Below are 19,825 nucleotides of genomic sequence, written 5' to 3'. Positions count from 1 at the left end.
TTAAGAAAATGTGGCACATATACACCATGGAATGCTATGCAGCCATAAAAAAGGATGAGTTCATGTCCTTTGTAGGGACATGCATGAAGCTGGAAACCATCATTCTCAGCAAACGATCGCAAGGACAAAAATCCAAACATCGCATGTTCTCAGTCATAGGTGGGAATTGAAAAATGAGAACACTTGGACACAAAAAAGGGAACATCACACACTGGGGCCTGTCGTGGGGTGGGAGGAGCGGGGAGGGATAGCATTAGGAGAGATACCTAAAGTAAATGATGAGTTAATAGGTGCAGCACACCAACATGGCACATGTATACATATGTAACAAACCTGCATGTTGTGCACATGTACCCTAGAACTTAAAGTATAATTAAAAATAAAAAATACAATATAATCTATTTTTTTTAAAAAAATATATATATATAATAGAATTGAACAATTATTGGTCTCATTATAACATCTAGGCAGAAATTACTTAGGTATATTTAGGTCTGTTTAGAAACTCTTTAAATAATATTTAGATATGCTAACAAAGCTTTGAGCCTACATAACTGGTATTTTTCTAACAATTATTTGATTGAAATATGGGCTGTCCTAGCAGTTTAGAAGAAGTCTTCAATGCTTCCCAACATTATTGAATTATTGTGAAAAAAATCAATGCTAAAAATCACTGGGTAAACACAAAAATACAACCATCATTGTTGTTACTATAAAACGAAAACTTGCTTGTAATCCCAGTTCTACCATTTACCAGCTGTGTTCAAGATCATATAACTTGAACAAGGCTTGTTTTTCCTCATCTAAAAAAACTGAAATGATTACAACAGTCTTTGTAAACCTTTTACAACATAATAGTTGTGTGATTTAGATTAAACAATTATGTGTGAGAGAAAATTATGAAAAACTATGCCAAAACAAGGTCTTGTAAATCTTTGACCCTGGATTCGTCACCACTCCTGAGCCAAACCACCGACTTACTTAGGGTTGCTGAAGGCCTTCCAGATCTGCATTTGTTCTTTGTCAAAGCTTGCTAACCACTTAGTCCCTTTCATCCCAATAAAACTGCTTCAGAGTGTAGCCTTGCCCACACGTATCAAACTAAAACTCAATCTTAAGTCCTTCTCTTCCTTGCAAATTGATCTAAACTTGTATTACCTTAAAATTAAGGTAAATTAGTGAAGGGGTCTTTCCTGTGGCTCAGGATTTTCCAGTGTCTCATTTTAACTATTTTGGATTTTACACCAACTGAGGTTCATGACACTGCCTCTCTTCTCTCTAATTTATTACTATTATTATTTAACTTCAGATAAAATATCCAAGTTGCTATATCAGTTTTGTCATGACTTCAGTCTGGGTTCCTTTGCTGTTTAAATATGCTTTTGAAAAGACAGACCCATTGCCCTGAAATGTGTTTATTTTGCCTGAAATCTTGGATTCCGTTGCCTGAGAATATACGTGAGATGATAACTCAGTTGTCAGAACTGCCATAATAGCCTAATATTAGCATGTGTATTAAATATATAATTAAGACCTCTGAGTTGGAAATTTGCTGAGATACACTGTATGCATTTCCTTGATCAAATAATAATTTATCATCCTCATTGTCATGATGTATTATACAATTACTTGGAGGCTGACATTTCATATACACTGTCATTATTAAAACCACCTGTTTGCTAAATTTTGTGTTCTTCGTTTTAGAGATAAAACTACTAGATGTGTAAGAGTGAACCCTAATGTAAACATTGGACTTTGGTGTCATAATGATGAGTCAGGATAGGTACATTGATTATAACAAATGTAAAATTTTGGTATGGAACGTCAATACTGAGGAAGGCTGTGAGTGGGTGAGGGCAGGGGGTATAGGAGAAATCTCTGTACTTTCCACTCAATTTTGCTGTGAACCTAAAACTGCTCTAAAAATAAAGTTCATCAATTTAAAAAAAGGAAGAAAATAAAATACTTGGTGTGGTTAAGTGATTTGCTCAGGACTACTCAGGCCATGAATATCCAAAGATTTATAATTTAAACCCAGGTCCTCATTCTCTTTCTACAATACCCCAAAACATTCTGTGCTTCAAAGCATGACAGCTTAGGCATCCTATTTGAAAATAACATACAGGTTTCAATGATTAATTAGAGATTTTCTATATAGCAGGAGAGAAGTAAATATTCTGTAATAACAACTGCTACATATTAGGTCAGATAATGTAAAATTGCTATTATAGATTAATATTATTTTAAAATACATATTTCATCTTATTTTGATAAACAACATTTCACTCTAGATGATAACTTGCTTTCTGTAATTCCTGGTTTATTTTGTCATTTCGTCTGATGGTAATTGGCCTGTATAATGATTAGCAAATAACCTGTGACTTGTAAAATGGTAAATCTTAGGCTAAGAAAATTGACTTTGTATAAAACTGTTCTGCTTTAATTTTTTGTCTTTTTTTTTTTTTGGATGGAGTTTTGCTCTTGTTGCCCAGTCTGGAGTTCAATGGCGTGATCTCGTCTCACTGCAACCTCCACCTCCTAGGTTCCAGAGATTCTCCTTGCTCAGCCTCTCCAGTAGCTGGGATTACAGGCACCCACCACCCATGCCTGGCTTTTTTTTTTTTTTTTTTTTGTATTTTTAGTAGAGACGGGGTTCACCATATTGCCCAGGCTGGTCTTGAACTCCTGACCTCAGAGGATTCTCCTGCCTTGACCTCCCAAAGTACTGGGATTACAGGTGTGAGCACCCAGCCTTTTGTCTATGTTTTGTTTGTTTGTTTAAAATTCTCTATTATGCTAATAGAAAAATACATTAATATATACATATCAGAGCTCTTTAATTCTTGATCATTTCAAAAATAGATGTGTAATTATTTCTCTAAAACATCTCACTAGTTGCTGTATAGTATGTGATCTGTCTTTCTAAGGATTAAATTCTTTCTTATTTCTCTAAAACATCTCACTAGTTGCTGTATAGTATGTGATCTGTCTTCCTAAGGATTAAATTCTTTCTTCTTTTATAGAATTGGAATGTTATGTGCTGTGCAATTATGCATACTAGATTTATGGCAAAAACAAAAGAAAAATTGTGGTTACCTGAAAGTAAAATAGTAAGTACAACATAAACATTGTGCTGGATATATAGAAAAATTTATCAATACCATAATTATTTTCTTTTACAGAATGGATGCCAAATACATATTTATCTCACTGAAAATGTCACATCGCTTTTTTGGAGGTGAATTTAAAAAGCATTGCACATTTGATTAAAATGAATGATGACTCATTAGTTACAGCGTGTTGGGGGCAACCTCATACCATTTAAGGTCATGACTTGAATGTAATATAAAGGTTTCATGATGTGTGTGTGTGTGTGTGTGTGTTTTCCTTTACTTTTGTAAATGGATAATGCTACTGCCTGAAAGCTGTCTGGGAATTCAGCCAACGAAAGAAGAGGGTTGCAATAACTCTGGCGACTTGAAAGAAAAGTGGCTGGCATTAGCTTGGTCTGCACTTTAAACTAAAATTAAAACAATGGACAGACATGTACAGTAATCTCTCTTTTAAGGAAAGAATAGAAAGCTTCTATAGTAGTGTCAAGTGGAACAATTTGGTCCTGGCCCAAGTTATGCAGCTGTTTCACAAGAAAATGGCAAAAGGCTTCAGTCCAAAGCAGGCAAATAAGGCATGATTGTTCATAAACAGTCACTGGGGCCCTCACATTTAGAACAAGGAAAACAACATTAGCATAAAGAAGGGCAGGTTTGGAACACCAGCCTCAGCGCAACTTGAGCCATGCCATGATGTTGTGGTTTACACAAAAGATAGTGGTGTGATTTTGCCTACTACCAATAAACCTAATTATTGTGAATAACTTATTCTTCAAAACATATTAGTCAAATACTTTTTAAGAAACAATGAAGTTTTGACCACAAATTAAATGCATTATTGAAGACAGCTACAGGATAAAAAGAAATCATATAGCCACTATTCATTCCTGATTTTCACATGCTAATGAGAGGTGGGTCAGGTAAATGATAAAGATGATAAATATTAAGTGCTTGGGGCCTCACACAAAGGCTAAGCTATAGTGTTGCTTCTCAGTGGTTCTTAAATAACAAAATGAAGATACAGGTACAATAGTTGCAAAGTAATGGAGTAGAACTTTGACAGTGATTACCTGAGTGAAACAGGTCATTCTAACCTGCTGATTGAGTATTTCACACATTTCATTTCAACTCCCACTCTTTTGTTGCTATTTTAAAATATGCAATACTCCCCATTATATGTTATTATTGTTATGTTTTATTTTAAAATGTGTTTTACAAAATTTTTTCTTATCCCTCTTCCACTTTTTGATTCATTTTTTCAAGTTGATAGCCTTTCCTTTAGTGACTATCTTCACTTCCCTACAACCTACTAACTCCCAGATTAAACCATTTCAATTTGCATCCTGTTCTTTTTGCTCTAGTAAGACTTTTCTTTATGATCAGTAAGATTTCCTTCTGGGAAAATCCAATTATTTCAGACTTCTCTTGTTTTTTGTCCTCTCTGCCTCATCCGGCACTGTTGGAAATAGTATACAAACTACAGAAAGGCTAAAAATGAGACTGTTTTTAAAGGATCAATGCCTTCCTCTAATGGAGAAGATAGTTACTGTAACAATATAGAGAAGTTTATTTAAGATGATTATGAAGAATGAAGAAAAAGCAATAGTCCAAATGAAGAAAGGTATCAAAGAAGTTGAGTCTAACTTTAACGCTAATGTCCTGACAGTCTGCAAGGAAATATGATAAAGGAGAAGTTGTGAATGAGAATATAATACAAGAAATCAGTTAATACATATTTACTTGTGGACCATAGCATACAGAATATAAGATTGGGATCTATGAAGATAAAAGCAACATATCATGATTACTTTACTTTGAAGATGTTGTAGAGCTCATGAGTTGTTTGCCAAAAGCTACTATACTAAATTACAGATTTTTATGTGGTTATGAACGCATGCCAGAAATGATTAGTTTGGTAGAAATTCAACAAGTTTCCAGAAATAATATAAATATAGAAGAAAGCCTAATAAAGGAGGATGGCAACAGTGAAATATATCACGAAACTAGCCAGTTCACCGCCCTAAAGCATCTAGGGGCTCAACTTCAGTGGTAAAAACCATTGTCAGTCCCATTCTAGTTTTTCAAAAGTAACTTTAGCTAGAATAAATGGAAATTTACATTTAGCAATTGAAGTAGCTCACTCACTCATTTTAAATCTGGATAAATTCTCACTCACTCATTTTAAATCTGGATAAATAGGAAAATTTAGTTAAAACTTTAGTTGAGACTTAGTTTTCTCTTCTGTAAAATAGGAAGCCTTTCTTATTTCCTTTCTCTGTTTGCAAAATGATAGTAATCACGAAACTTCTGTCAAAAGGTAATATTTTCCATTTTATAAGTCTCTTGAAATTTGTATTCTTAAATAAAATAAATGAGAAATGTTGCGCTTTTCATTCATCTGCAGTGCAGAGGATTATTACACATCCAAGATTATTTCTAGGTAACTGAAAAGAGATTAAAAGAAGACACATTCATTCAACCATATCTTAGATGAGTGATATAAACTACTTAAATATTTAATTATATAAAACGTAAAGTCTAATAATTTCCATAAGTAAAATAATGTTTCTACAGTTGGAAGTAGATATGGAATCAAAGAATCATTGTAAGACAATCGGATGCTACTAGAGCAGGCACTCATTGATTTTCAAGCATTCTATAAAACATGTTCCCTAATTTCACCTCATTTAATTGCATAAATTGTGCACATAATCCAAATGTATACAAACGTACTTTTGGATAAATCTGAAGGAAAGAAGAGCAAAAACAATGTCTGCAAAATAATTACTAGAAGAGAGAACAGTTTAAAAATATCAAAACTGTGGTAAAGAGGGCATGGTTTTATTAATATGGTAAAAAATATAATACATACACTTGATGAAGTTAAAATGTCAGGCATCTATCGTAAAATTCTTTTAGAAAAAATCCTGATGGGACAATATGAAACTTATACATAAATAATATAAATGTTATTGGAGGCAAATTTTTAGTAATTTAACCTGATGTGCCAGAAGCAATCTCATATAGTTATATACAAAGAACAATTTAATTCCTTCTATTAAAATTTAAACAGAACTCAGATAAATTGGAATCTTTTAAAAAAATCAAGTAAATTCCATAAAGCTAGGCCTAGAGTGTTCCTATATTAAAATGATCATATTGCTTTCAAATAGAATTTAAATAATCCATATTTAAATATCCATATGTAAGTTCTGCTTAATAATTGGTATTCTTTGACTAGCTATTTATAAACACAAATTTCAAAAGGTGAAGTTTTGGAGTTGAAGTGACATTATCACATTGATGTGCCTATATTCTAATAATGAAATTACTTTACAATTAAGCACATTGAGTTTGTGACCCATTACTTGTTTCATTGGGTGTTTCATAAGAAATATAGATTTGATTTGCCTTTTATGAAAATAATTCTCCATGTAACTTTAAAACCTGGACATATTTTGGGGATGCTTCAGTATTTTCTAAGTTTTTCATGGGAGAACTAAGTTCAACAATGGGCAGCTTTTAGAGTCTGATGATATAAACAGTGACTGATACACTCCATTCAGGTTAAAATATCTTACTGGAAAAAATAAAAAAGAAATACCATCTGGAAATCTTCCCAGAAACTTCACTAGATGACAAAGTAAAAACCAATCTTCCATAGACATTAATGAAGACATGGTTCATGGGGTTATCTGTTCTAGAGATCACTTTGTCCACCAAGAAATGACAAAAACTGTGGATTTCTGCAGTTAAAGCCTGTAATCAAAGCAAGATAAAAGAAAAAAGTAAAAAGCTTTATTGCTCATTAACTCACTTACAGTGGTTTTCCTTTGGATTCACAAGTCAAAATTAAAGGCTGTCCTTCTTGTGGAAAAGGAGTCGATGGTATAATCTTAACTGATGGTGTATCTAGAAACAAAAGAATATTAAGAAGGGTGATTAAACACACACAAAACTAGATATTTAATAACTGTGCACCATGCTGTGTGTTCAGCATTTCTTATATATTATTTATAATTGCGTATATTTATAAAGGGTTTCTTAGATTTGGTAAAATAGGGTGTGTGATTTAAAAAGCTAACAACCTGTCTATGTAAAGCGAACAAAAATATCTCAGTATCTCCTGAGTACCACTGTTATATTTTTTCTGAAATCTGAATTTAAAAGTGAAATTGCAAAAAGTGGTTCAGATGAATATCAAGCATTTCATACAATTGTTTCTTAAACTATTTATAGATGGCTATGAATACTATTATTATGGGCTGAATGCATTCATGTGCATCTGAATAACAACACTTTCATTGTTACAGGAATACCAGGGACTCACAATAAGGAACCCACAATGAACTCAAGATCAATTACTGTCTCACAAGCGTTATGCAGAATCTTTTCAAAATGCAGTGATGCGGCACTGGGTACATGCGGCTGGCTCTGAAGTACAGCTAGTGAGTCACTTCGAATAGCATTGATGATTTTATTAAAAGTTAACATTTGTTATGTATGCTACTGCATGTTTGTTAGAAAATTATTTGTTCCCATTTAACAATAAATCATCCCTAGTGAGAATTAAAGAATATTTTCAGACATTTATATGTATAACTTGTATGACATACAATATTCCTTAATCAACACAAAGATAAGATATTTCATAGAAGAAATGGAAAATAAGCTCAAAAAAGGGACAATATTAACACATTCTTTCTTTATGAGACTTTGCCAGTCCTGGCATTGTCTGGTCCACAGTCAATGTGGAATCATCTTCTCCTCTTATCTTCACATTCTCTACAATAAACTAAACAGGCTCTGAACTCTCCAGAAGATCACAATTATTCTTACTCTTCCCTTCTTAGCTGTAACAGAAGAATTGATCTGCACTGTTATTAGACACATTCTTTGATTTTGGAGCCAGTTAAATGAGTTACTATCAATTGTATAATTTTTAAGTGGGTTACCTTATCTAAAGAAAATATGATTTAGATGTTTCACATATAGAATAATAAAGTATAATATAAAATGTAATAGTTTATATCATACTTTAAAATTATGTATGCTTTTCAAATGCATTCTCTGTCAATTCTTTAAACAAGAGAATGCATTTAAGATAATAAAAAATAATATTCTGGTTACAAATAAGCATTTCAAATACATCACAGTAAATATTTGTGGTGTAAAATGACTTAGGAAGAAAAATTAATCTGAAGAAATATGATACATATTCATCATACTTTTTTAACTGTTAGGAAAAAAATGAATATCAGATTTAAACATACTTTATTAATTTTTTCCATTATTAGCACATCTATGGAATCAGTTATTGACTAGGATAATCATATAATTTCATCTCTGAAGCAGGACATTTTTAAAAGAAAAAGAGAAAATATTAATGTGTGAACCACACCATTCTGGTCAAACTGAGGTCTATGGTCTTTTGACCTCTAACTAAACATATATATAGCAAAATTTATTTTCCCCATGACATATTATAAAGGAAAGTTTAATTTTCATGGAAAAAGTTTGAGGTGAAAGATCAGACATGTATAATTTTGGGAAACAGAATTATGTTAACATGGGTGTCTGTGATGTTTAATTTTGTGTGTCAATTTGACTGTGCCTTGGGGTACCCAGCTATTCGACCAAACAGCATTCTGGGTGTGAATGTGAGGCTGTTTTTTGGATGAGATTAACATTAAAGTTGCTAGACTGAGTAGAGCAGATGGCACGCCATGATATGAAAGGGCCTCATCTAGTTTCCTGGAGGACTAAATTAAATAAAAAGGTGGCTCCTCCTCCAAGTAGAAAAGAAATCTTCCTGCCCGATGTCGTTTGAACTGCAACACTGACTTTTTTCCTGCCTTTAGAATAGAATGGAAATTTGGGGTCTTTCTGGGTCTTGATCCTGAGACCTTTGGACTGGAACATGTCATCAATTCTCTTCGTTCTCAGGCCATTCGACTCAGAGTGGAACTAAGCCATTGGCACTCTTGGTCTTCCAGCTTGGTGACTCACTTTGCAAATCTTGGGATTTCACCACCATAATCAGATGGACAATTCCTTACAATAAATCTCCTTTTATATGTATGTACAGTCTGTTGGCTCCATGTCTCTGCAGAACCCTAACACGGTGTCCAGTGTCCTCACAAAGAGACCCGGAGGCGTGTCTTTCATTGAGTTGGGGAATGTGCCAGGTGGTAATGTCAAGAAGCTCTGAGAAGTGAGACAGGAAGGGAAGGAAGTAAATGAAGCCTGTGTTATTGACCAGACTACCCCGTGAGCAAAGCAAATTGAGTTCAATTCCACTGTGGCACTGAGAGTGAGTGGAAGACATGACTCTGAGTTACCTTACTTGATGGGCAAGAGGCGGGACTGTTTATGGAATATGTATCGTCTTTGGTTGAGGACTGCTCGCGGGGGTGGGGGTGGGGGAGGTTGGTGAGGAGCAGGTGTTGTTTCCCAGGCACTTTTGCCCTTCTCAGTACACAAAAATAGCACGTGCCAAAGGGAAATGGAAGGCCGCCATCAGGATCTGCTTCAGAAAGGTAAATTACACGGTGGCAGGCGGCTGTGAGAAAAGAGGAAGGCAAAATTTGGCTTTGCTCTGCCTGTTTAGTTTGAGCAGTACAGGAGAGGCCAGAATATGTGCAACAAATGTTCCTTTGAAGCATGATTCAGCATTCCTTTTAGATCTGGCACACAGAATTTCCTTCATAAGCAATCGCCAAAGCAGGTAATATTAAACTTAGCACACATTTCCATAATACTCTCAGGAATAACCTAAATAAACTCTAAGTTACTAAAAATCAAGAGATGTAAGACAGTATTCATTTATTTGACTTCAAAATTATTCCACGTGTTTGAGTAGTTCCTGTTTCTAAGACTTATCTTTCCAAATAAATAAGGAAACAAAAAAAGGAATTTATGCAAAGATAATTTTAAAAAGGAGATTTAAAAAATTGTCTTCCCTAGATTTCCTTGATGAATACCTATGCCTCATCTGCTCCTCAACCCCCTCCCGGCCACACACCTACCTACTCCTAGTTCAACTCTCGGGTCCCTGGCTACACTTTCTCAGATTCTGTTGCATGGTATTTTTCTATGTAGCCTTTGAATGTTTAAGATCAGGGTGAATGGGATTCAAATTCTGTTCTCTCATGATTTTCTCTCGGCCTTTTAAGCCTCACTCATATCTTTAGTTTCCATGTACTTACTAGTCACTCATGGATTTGTGTCCTAGTTCTACTCTGCTTCGCAAGCTTATTTATGTGCAATGCCTATGTGGCATGTTCACTTGGATATCTAAAAGGCCTGGCACATTTCATGTATTCAAAATGAACTCAGCCTCCAATCTTCCCCCAACATGTTTCTCCGTCGTAGATCTCTAACTCTATAGATACGACTAGCATCCACGCAGTGACATATACCAAATACCTACTGTTTCCTTGTTTTCTCTACAATCAATTACCCCTGAACTCTTGTTAATCTATCTTCTAAATAATTTTCAAATTAATTCACTATTTTTTCATAGTTTCGTAGCCACTATTTTAATCTAGTTTGCCAAAATACTAAATGATCTCCTTTGTGTCAAAATTTTCACCCTTTAAATCTTACTCTTATAACTAAACAAAATTATCTTCTCAAAACATAAATCTGGTCACATCAACTTACTAATTAAAACCTTTCATAATCTTTTCTCTCAAAAATTATTAAACCATTTAAGTCCTGCATAACCTCTATCCTTTATGTTCTTGTCTTCTAATATTCTGTTTTATTATTTGAATTCCAGGCAATTTTATTTTGATCAAGTCCTTTAATAAATGTGTTTCATTTTGCCTTCATACAAATTATCAGAAATGCTCCATTTTGGAGAGATTCCTTGCTTATTTAATTCTTAGATGTTTTAAAAATCTTAATTCAAATGCCATTTACTAAGCGCAATCATTCATTACCTTCAAATCTGATCAGATACCACTGCTGCATGTTCCTTTTTTCACTCTTGTGTAATGTTCTTTTTAAAAGTCATTGATATATCTTCCATGTCTTGCATAATGTTTTAAAAAAGTGTGTGCTTAATAAATAATTATTAAATGAGTGGAAGTAATATTCTTTTTATTTTCTTTTTTTTAGACAAGGTCTCACTCTGTGCCCTAGCCTGGAGTGCAGTGGTGTGATCACGGCTCACCACAGCCTCGGCCTCCTGGGCTCACATGAGCAATCCTCCAGCCTCAGCCTAGTAAGTAGCTGGGACCACAGGTGTGCTCCACCATGCCTGGCTAATTTTCTTTCTCTCTTTCTTTCTCTCTCTTTCTTTTTTCCTTTCTTCCTTCCTTCCTTTTTCTCCCATTTTTGAAGAGATAGAGTCTCACTGTGTTGCCCAGGCTGGTCTTGAACCCCTGGACTCACATGATCCTCCCACCTTGGCCTCCAAAAGTGCTGGGATTACAGGTGTGAGCTACCATGCATGGCCAGCAATAAAATTTGTGATATACCTTTTCATCATCATTTTATTACAGTATTCTAAAATATTTTTAAATGCTTAATTGAAATTTATTGGTGCCTGATGTTTAGAATGTAGATGAACAAGATTAACATTATAATGAATATTATATATTAATTAATATTTAATTATTAAGTGATAGAGTTATTAATTAATATTTCAATTAATTAACATATAATTAATGTTAAATATTTAATTTGCAAACCTTAGATTAACTTTTAATCTGAGTTCATAGTTAATTTAATGTGGAGTACTATTCAATCATAAAAAGAAAGAGACCCAGTCATTTTTAACAAAATGGACGCAACTGGAGATCATTATGTTTTGTGAAATAAGTGACGCACAGAAACACAAACATCACATGTTCTCACTTATTTCTGGGATATAAAAATCAAATCAATTCAATTCATAATCATAGAGCGTAGAAGGATGGTTACCAAAGGCTCAGAAGGATACTGGGGTTTTGAGAGGGAGGTAGGAATGTTTAATGAGTACAAGAAGAAAATCAGAAAGAATGAACAAGACCTACTATTTGATAGCACAACGAAGTGACTATAGTCAATAATAATTGAATTATACATTTTAAAATAAGTTGCAGAAGGTAATTGGACTGTTTGTAACTCAAAGAATAAATGCTTGAGGGGATAGATAACCCATTCTCCATGGTGTGCTTATTTCACATTGCATACCTGTATCAAAACATCTCATGGACCCCATAAATATATACGCCAATTATGTACCCACAGAAAGTTTTAAAAAAGAAAAATTTTCTTAAATGGATATTACACATTCTCTGTTACAAATAATCTGCATTGGATATCATTAGGTAACAATTTTCCATGTTGATAAAAATGCCAATTTCTCTTTAATGCAAATACCACCTGTGTAAACTATTTTTTACTCACCTGATTTTGGCAGAGGTAGTTCTCAATTGTGAAGGCATTTATTTAATTATTCAGCCAAAGCTAGCTTATATTTCTATGATACAAATTATTCCTCTTTAAATATGCCATTTTAGAATAGTGTCCAAATACCTTTTTATTAACCACAAGTACTACAGTAATGGTGTTATTATCTTAAACTTGACTCTCGAATAATTGTTTTTAATAGCAGGAAGTAATTTTGACTTTGATAAAGATCTCTGTCATTATTTCTATTTATTTTCATCAGATAGTTTATTGTACATGAAAGAGTTGATTAAGCAATGTTATTCTAAAAACATTTTAGTAAGATATCAATGATATTCTAGAAATAATACTTGTAAATGAGTTTAGAACTACCACACTTTGTTAGCTAACCAAAGAACAGAAAAGTAGTCATCTCAAAAACTGAGTTAATTTTGACAGTCTTCACTTTCCAGGATGTCGGCAAACTATTTATTTTAATGTGTGAGACTCCCATGTAAACATATTTCTCTCTATCATTTATTTTGTTACATATCAAAATGAATGGATCATTTTTCAGGAATGGCACAATGCACAACAGATTACATGTAAATGGTTTTCTAAAATAACCTTAAATTTATGCACTTACTGTGTTACTCCGCTTTTTACTGACCCAGATATGAATAGTAATGAAGTCACTACTGCATCATCCAAACTTTTCCTTTCATGCCTTTCCCAAATTATCTACTAAGATTTAGGAAAAAAGCTTGTATTATTTTGTGTTTTTTTTTTCTGTGAATATGTTTTATAATTATAGATTTTCTTCTGGTTCATAGTTTTTCATTTTAAACATATTTCAAAGGATTGAAATTGGGAATATTTTCTAAACCAAATTTTACTTAAATAGCAATTCCAGCCTTACTGTGAAAATGATTCCTCCGTTTTCCTCTGTAGGAGCAATGTGAGTTACATTTAACCCTACTCTGCTATTTCACAAAACAGAATGACTCTTTTGGTTCAATACATTGGAGATGTGTATGATGTTCTGTTTTTAATTTACTGATATAATGTATTGTGTTGTACCAATTAGTAAAAGTTAAAAAGGGGGTTAGAAAAAATAAATTAATATGACTGCTATTTATTTATTCTAGTTTTGTCCTATATGTTAAACTCAGATCTTTTTTGCAAAGTAGCAATTTTCATGCTGTTTTAAAATGCCTTTCAAAAAAAAGTCAGGTATTTCAACATTGTATCTGTTAAATATCCATGAATGTATATAATGTATACTTATCATATATTCACAACATTTTGAGCACTCAAAATCTGATAATTAACTTACACAGTTGTGTGTCTTTATATCTTATGCTTAGTAAATTGTAAGAGTTACTTTAAGTGTTGTGTAAATAAATAAAAGTTTTGTTCAAAATGCAAAAAAAAGTGGAAGTTTTGCACAAGTGTATGAAGACAGGCATATATTCAATCATTCACAAATAATTTTTCAGTACTTGTAAGTATCCAACTAAAATACACAGATATTTTAAAAGCAAAATGCTCTAAGACTTTTGGAGAAACAAAAAATATTCTTTAGAATGTCTATACAAGGTTTAAATGTGGAAAACCCCACTGTTGTCCTTTTTTTTTTTTTTTTTTTTTTTACTTTTGTCTGACATATTCTGGGGCTCATTTAGGAAGAAACGCAATGACTTTCAAGAGCTAGATTTATGGACAAACGGTTTTTCTTCTTTGCCCGGGGCAGTGGCTCACGCCTGTAATCATCCCGAGCACTTTCAGAGGCCGAGGTGGACGGATCATGAGGTCAGGAGATCAAGACTATCCTGTCCAACACAGTGAAACCCTGTCTCTACTAAAAATACAAAAATTAGCTGGGCATGATGGCATGAGCCTGTAGTCCCAGCTACTCAAGAGACTGAGGCAGGAGAATCACTTGAACCCGGGAGGCAGAGGTTGCAGTGAGCTGAGATCGTGCCATTGCACTCCAGCCTGGCGACAGAGCGATACTTTATCTCAAAAAAAAAAAAAAAATACTTTAAACAAATATTTAAAGGTTTTATGAACTTGGGAAGTAAGGATAGCTCATGTTCCATCTGAATGACTGAGGATTTGAATCAAAGTAAAGATATTGATCCAGCAGAATGGATTTTCTATATCCTCAGCAAGCATTTTAAAAGAGAAAAGACCTGTGATGAAGCATCTATTAAACCACCTAATGGACAATCTTAAAAGCACAAGCTTTTCAAGTCTTTTGTGTCATTGGTTTAACAACATTTATCCATCACTAGATTTTGTAGATGAATAAAAAGAAGGTTTGAATCAAATGTTTTATCAGGAAAAAAAAAAGCACCTTATTTCTTTTGTAACTGAATAAGTATAATAGGAGTTTAAGGTTATATAAAAGTTAACATTTAACCTGTTATGGATAATGGCCAACATGCTAAGAGAAACAACCGAAGACCACTGTACCATCCTGTATTGCATTATGTAGTGAGTGAGGAAATATGGTGGGTTATCACACAAAGTAGCAGTCATCTGCATTACTCATATTACAGTCTTTGGTTGAAAGAAAATTATAATATTGATAATTTTACGTGTTCACAAAATTAGTTCCTGTGAGTACACTCATTCATTCATTTGACAAGCACTTATATAGTTTATAAGAAAGAGTGCTAGTACCCATTTCTATCCATTGTTTCACTAGAATTGTAACATTGTAACATTATAATATTTTACATTGTGACATTCACATTGCAATACCTCAAGATTAGGTATTAGTCTCAAACGGTGTTACTGAGTATTTGGCATATTCTTAGGAATGCATGCTTATCAAAGCAGAGATCATCTTTATCTTGTACACTGACTTATCCTCATGTCCTAGAATAACTACTGGACCTCAATTAAGTAATTGTTGAATAAATAAGTAAATGAATAATGGTCTTTTGAAATATTTTCCAACTGGTGGTTAAATCTGTTAGAAAATCAAATTTACTTGTCACAACTATCTTCTAATAATAGCAAATAATAATCAAATACTTGGTAAATACTATGCATTGATGTAATTGCTCTGTATGCATTGGCTCATCGAACTCTTACAGAGCATACGGAAAATTCTGTTGCTCTCATTGTACAGTATACGAAACATGCTCTGAGGAGTGAAGTTAACTCTGATATATTTGTTTGACCCTTTTTCTGTAATGTTAACCACATTTCAGTGAGTTTGCGTTTTCTAGTCTCTCTTAGACTACACTAGCAATTGATGTTTTTCATACTATGTTCTGTTAAAGTCATCAAAATTAACTCTTTCTCTATCTGGTTAAATTATCACCCAGTCCAAGACTTTGGCTCTATATGATCTGCATATTGTGCACACTCTTATATATCTCTCTCCCATCTTTTTCCTCTTTGACAGATAGATATATTCTTTTAAAATACACCCACTGTCTCATTTATAAAAACAGGTTCTTCTTATTCACAAACTCTTCTCATCCACACATGATATAAAAAAATCTCACGATAGCAAATGTGTACTAAGGAAATTTAGAAATTTTAAAGTGTCTTGCAGATGAAAGATTTGTGAATCTTTGCCTTATTTCAGTATTATTACATAAGGGTTTCCAAACTAAATTTATGTAACACTCATCTAAAGATCTCTTGGTACTTAACATTAATCCTAAAGAAAACTATGCACTAACTCACTATTGTGAAGTCACATTTATTTTAGTTCAAAATAGTGATTCTCATGTGAGGACAATTTCATCCCCTAAGTATGTTTGAAAATGTCTGAAGACATTTTTGCTTGTTAGAGGAACGGAGAAGAGCAATTAACATCTAATGAGCAGAGGCCAGGAGTGCTGCTAAACATGCCACAGTGCACAGGACAGCCCCATACCAGCCCCCCCAAAAACAAACAGAATTCTCCTGCCCAAAATGTCAATAATACTTTTCTTTAAAATATTTACATTTACTTTATTCATTATATATTTTCTTTCTATTTATTTATTTATTTATTTATTTATTTATTTCCCAGGCTGGAGTGCAGTGGCGCGATCTTGGCTCACTGCAAGCTCCGCCTCCCGGGTTCCCGCCATTCTCCTGCCTCAGCCTCCCCAGTAGCTGGGACTACAGGCGCCGCCACCTCGCCCGGCTAATTTTTTGCATTTTTAATAGACAGGGTTTCACCGTCTTGGCCAGGATGGTCTTCAGCTCTTGACCTCGTGATCCGCCCGGCTTGGCCTCCCAAAGTGCTGGGATTACAGGCGTGAGCCACCACGTCCAGCCTATTTTCTTTATATTGGTCTATTTATCTATCTATCTATGTCTTCTTTGTTACAACAGATTGGGAGCTACTAGAGAACTGTGACGCTGTATGCACTGACGTGGATTGCTTATGTTCCCTCACATCATTGCTTACTCCTGAAAGGAAGTAAATGCTTAATACTCTGAATTAGGCCATTATGATACTCTCCTGAAATGAAAAGCTGTAAATCAAACTCAACCCACACCTCAAATTCTACCACTCAATAGGAGCAGTGGGGTTAATATACCAAGTGTTAACAGGACTCTTTCAGTTCCAGCACTATCTGATCTCATTTTTTTCTGGGTACAGTTGTGTTTTTTCTAAGATGTTTAGTTCATTTTTTCCCGTTTGTAATTCTGTAATAAAATTCTCACTTTCCATTTAGCTTACATTTCTTAATGCTGAAAATTATCAGGTACTTTTTCTTCAATGGTGTGTTAAATTTCTTTTGATTTCAGTGAATGCTTTTGTGGCAATCATTTATTTATTTGAAAAATATTTATAAATCACCGTGCATACAAGATACAGTACCACTATTATACAAGTGTTACATATCTGCAAAAACAGCAACCTCTAGGAATACAGTCCTAATAAATTAGATAAATCGTATAAAGTACAAAATAATGCAAACTCAAAATTGGAGGCACGATAGTACCTGGATGATGTATTATGGGAGTTGCCAGAGATGGACAGATTATACATATTTGTCAGAATCAAAGAAGATTACTTAGAAAAGTGGCATTTAAAATAATTCAGAGAAAACACAGTATTTGATCTGGTAGAGATTTTCTGGAGGGTAAGAAAAGAAGGGATTTAATGCAAAGGAAAAATGAACAAAGTGTTGTATTAAAAAATGTTGGCTGGTAGGAATTGAACAATGAGATCACTTGGACACAGGAAGGGGAGCATCACACACCGGGGTCTATTGTGGGGAGGGGGTGGGGGGAGGGATAGCATTAGGAGATGTACCTAATGTAAACGATGACTTAATGGGTGCAGCACACCAACATGGCACATGTATACGTATGTAACAAACCTGCACGTTGTGCACATGTACCCTAGAACATAAAGTATAATAAAAAAGAAATGTTGGCTATATATGAGGCATCTAGAAATAATGTAAAGCATAGAATTCATTATCTGAAAAAACGTACTTGAGAGCAGCATTATAGGGGATTGGTTGTATTTTAAAAGCCTTGAATGTCAAGATGTAGAGTTTGGACATTATGTTAGAAGCAATAAGAAATCATCTCGGGTTTGTAAGTATCAAGTTAAGAACCAATATTTAAGAAGACATGTTTGGCAGTGTGTAAAACTGAATGTATCTGAGAGAGGAATAGAAGAAAAGTGTCTCTATCATAAAGCTGGCCCACAAGGAAGACCTTAAAGAGAAGCAAAAGGTAGCAGTAAAAATATAGGTAATAAAGGCATCGACACTTCTGTTCATTTTAATTTTATTTATTTATTTATTTATAGATGGTGTTTCATTTTGTCACCCAGGCTGGAGTGCAGTGGTGCCATCTTGGCTCACTGCAGCCTCGAACTCCTGGGCTTAAGCGATCCTTCTACTTCAGCCCCTGATGTAGCTAGGGCTACAGGAACACGCCACCATGCATGGCTAATTATTTTGTATTTTTTGTAGAGACGTGGTTTCCACCATGTTGGCCAGGCTGGTTTCAAACTCCTGAGCTCAAGTGATCCACCTGCCTTGGCCTCCCAAAGTGCTATGATTACAGGCGTGAACCACTGTGCCGGCCCATACATTTTTATACTTGTTGACTCTATGGTACATTATTTCAAGTGCATTTGAAACAGTTCCAACTATATTTAAGGAATGATATTTCATAACTTGTGTTCTTTCTTTATTAGAGGTCCTCCAATAAAAAGAAAACGTTTAATTTTAAAAATAGGTTTAAAAATTGGCTTACCTTGCAATTATGATATGAAAACATTGAATCATTTTATAAATCTAAAATACACTATGAAATTTTAGTGACACTATATTTCTTATAATATGAGAAATCTTGCTACTTCAGCGACCTAGGTATTACTTCACCACTAACTCATCAATTATCCCCAACTACGATAAAAATAATAACATAATAAGAAAATGGATATATATACAATGATACAAGAGTGGGGATGTCCATATAATAACAACTAGTCACATGTGGCTATTTCAACTTAAATGTAATTCAATTATGTTTAAGTAAAATGTAAATAGTATTTCCTTAGTCACAACACCCACACTTCAATTGCTGAGTAGCCACAGGGAGCTGATTACTGGCTCCTATCTGGAGATAGAGAACATTTCTATTATCATAGAAAGTTATATTGGACAATGCTGGGGTAGAAGGTTTATACAAGTGATATAAATCATCACTGTTACCTAATCTCTATCTGCTTATAGGATTTTCTTTTGTAAATATTTAGAAGAAGTATAAAAACAAAAACACCACATTGTAGTTCTGTTTGTTACTGTGTTTCTTGTTTTTGCTTCCATGATGTCAGTTGAGAACTCAGAATTTTTCATTTTCTGCCTATAATGGTAGGAGAAGGGAATTAATAGACACCCCAAAATTATTAGAAAAATTGGAAGATAAATGCAAAGAGAAAATAGTGAAGCTCAAGCCTCTTAAAATGACAGTAAAATAAATTTTTGCTTCTGATATTGTAGATAAATTGTATCAAGCTCAAAAATGGATGAGTTGGAACAGTTTCTAATACAAGGAAGGACTTCATCACACAATATTTTGCAACCACAAGATTTTGCTAAAAGGAAAATATGACAATGTTCTTTAACCTTTTATGATTTTTGAACATAAGAATTTACTTTACATAGTCCGTAAATGGAAACATGTTTGAAAGCATTTGGTGATGAGGAAATTTTAAGAATATATTTTAGTTGTATTTTAATTGCTCTTTATAAATCTAAAAATGAAAATGTTTGGCAATTATGAAATAAATATATTTTATTCTTCTGGGTAAAATTATGAGCCGCCAATTTTTTTTTTTTTTTTTTTTT

General features: G+C 33.7%; 1 protein-coding gene across 3 annotated transcripts in view; it reads right to left on the bottom strand.

The window, feature by feature from the left end:
• Window positions 1-19,825, bottom strand: part of CADM2 (cell adhesion molecule 2) — a 1,120,439-nt gene that overhangs the window by 118,772 nt on the left and 981,842 nt on the right. For all 3 annotated transcript variants that reach the window (XM_011927577.1, XM_011927576.1, XM_011927578.1), the window contains one exon: window positions 6,932-7,022. In XM_011927577.1, coding sequence (XP_011782967.1) covers window positions 6,932-7,022 — 91 coding nt within the window. The remainder of the gene's footprint in view (window positions 1-6,931; window positions 7,023-19,825) is intronic.

The sequence above is a fragment of the Colobus angolensis genome, unplaced genomic scaffold, assembly GCF_000951035.1.
Source record: "Colobus angolensis palliatus isolate OR3802 unplaced genomic scaffold, Cang.pa_1.0 Scaffold73, whole genome shotgun sequence".
Taxonomy (NCBI): Eukaryota; Metazoa; Chordata; class Mammalia; order Primates; family Cercopithecidae; genus Colobus; species Colobus angolensis.
Note: the sequence above shows the minus strand (reverse complement) of the source record. Positions and strands in the feature narration are given on the sequence as shown.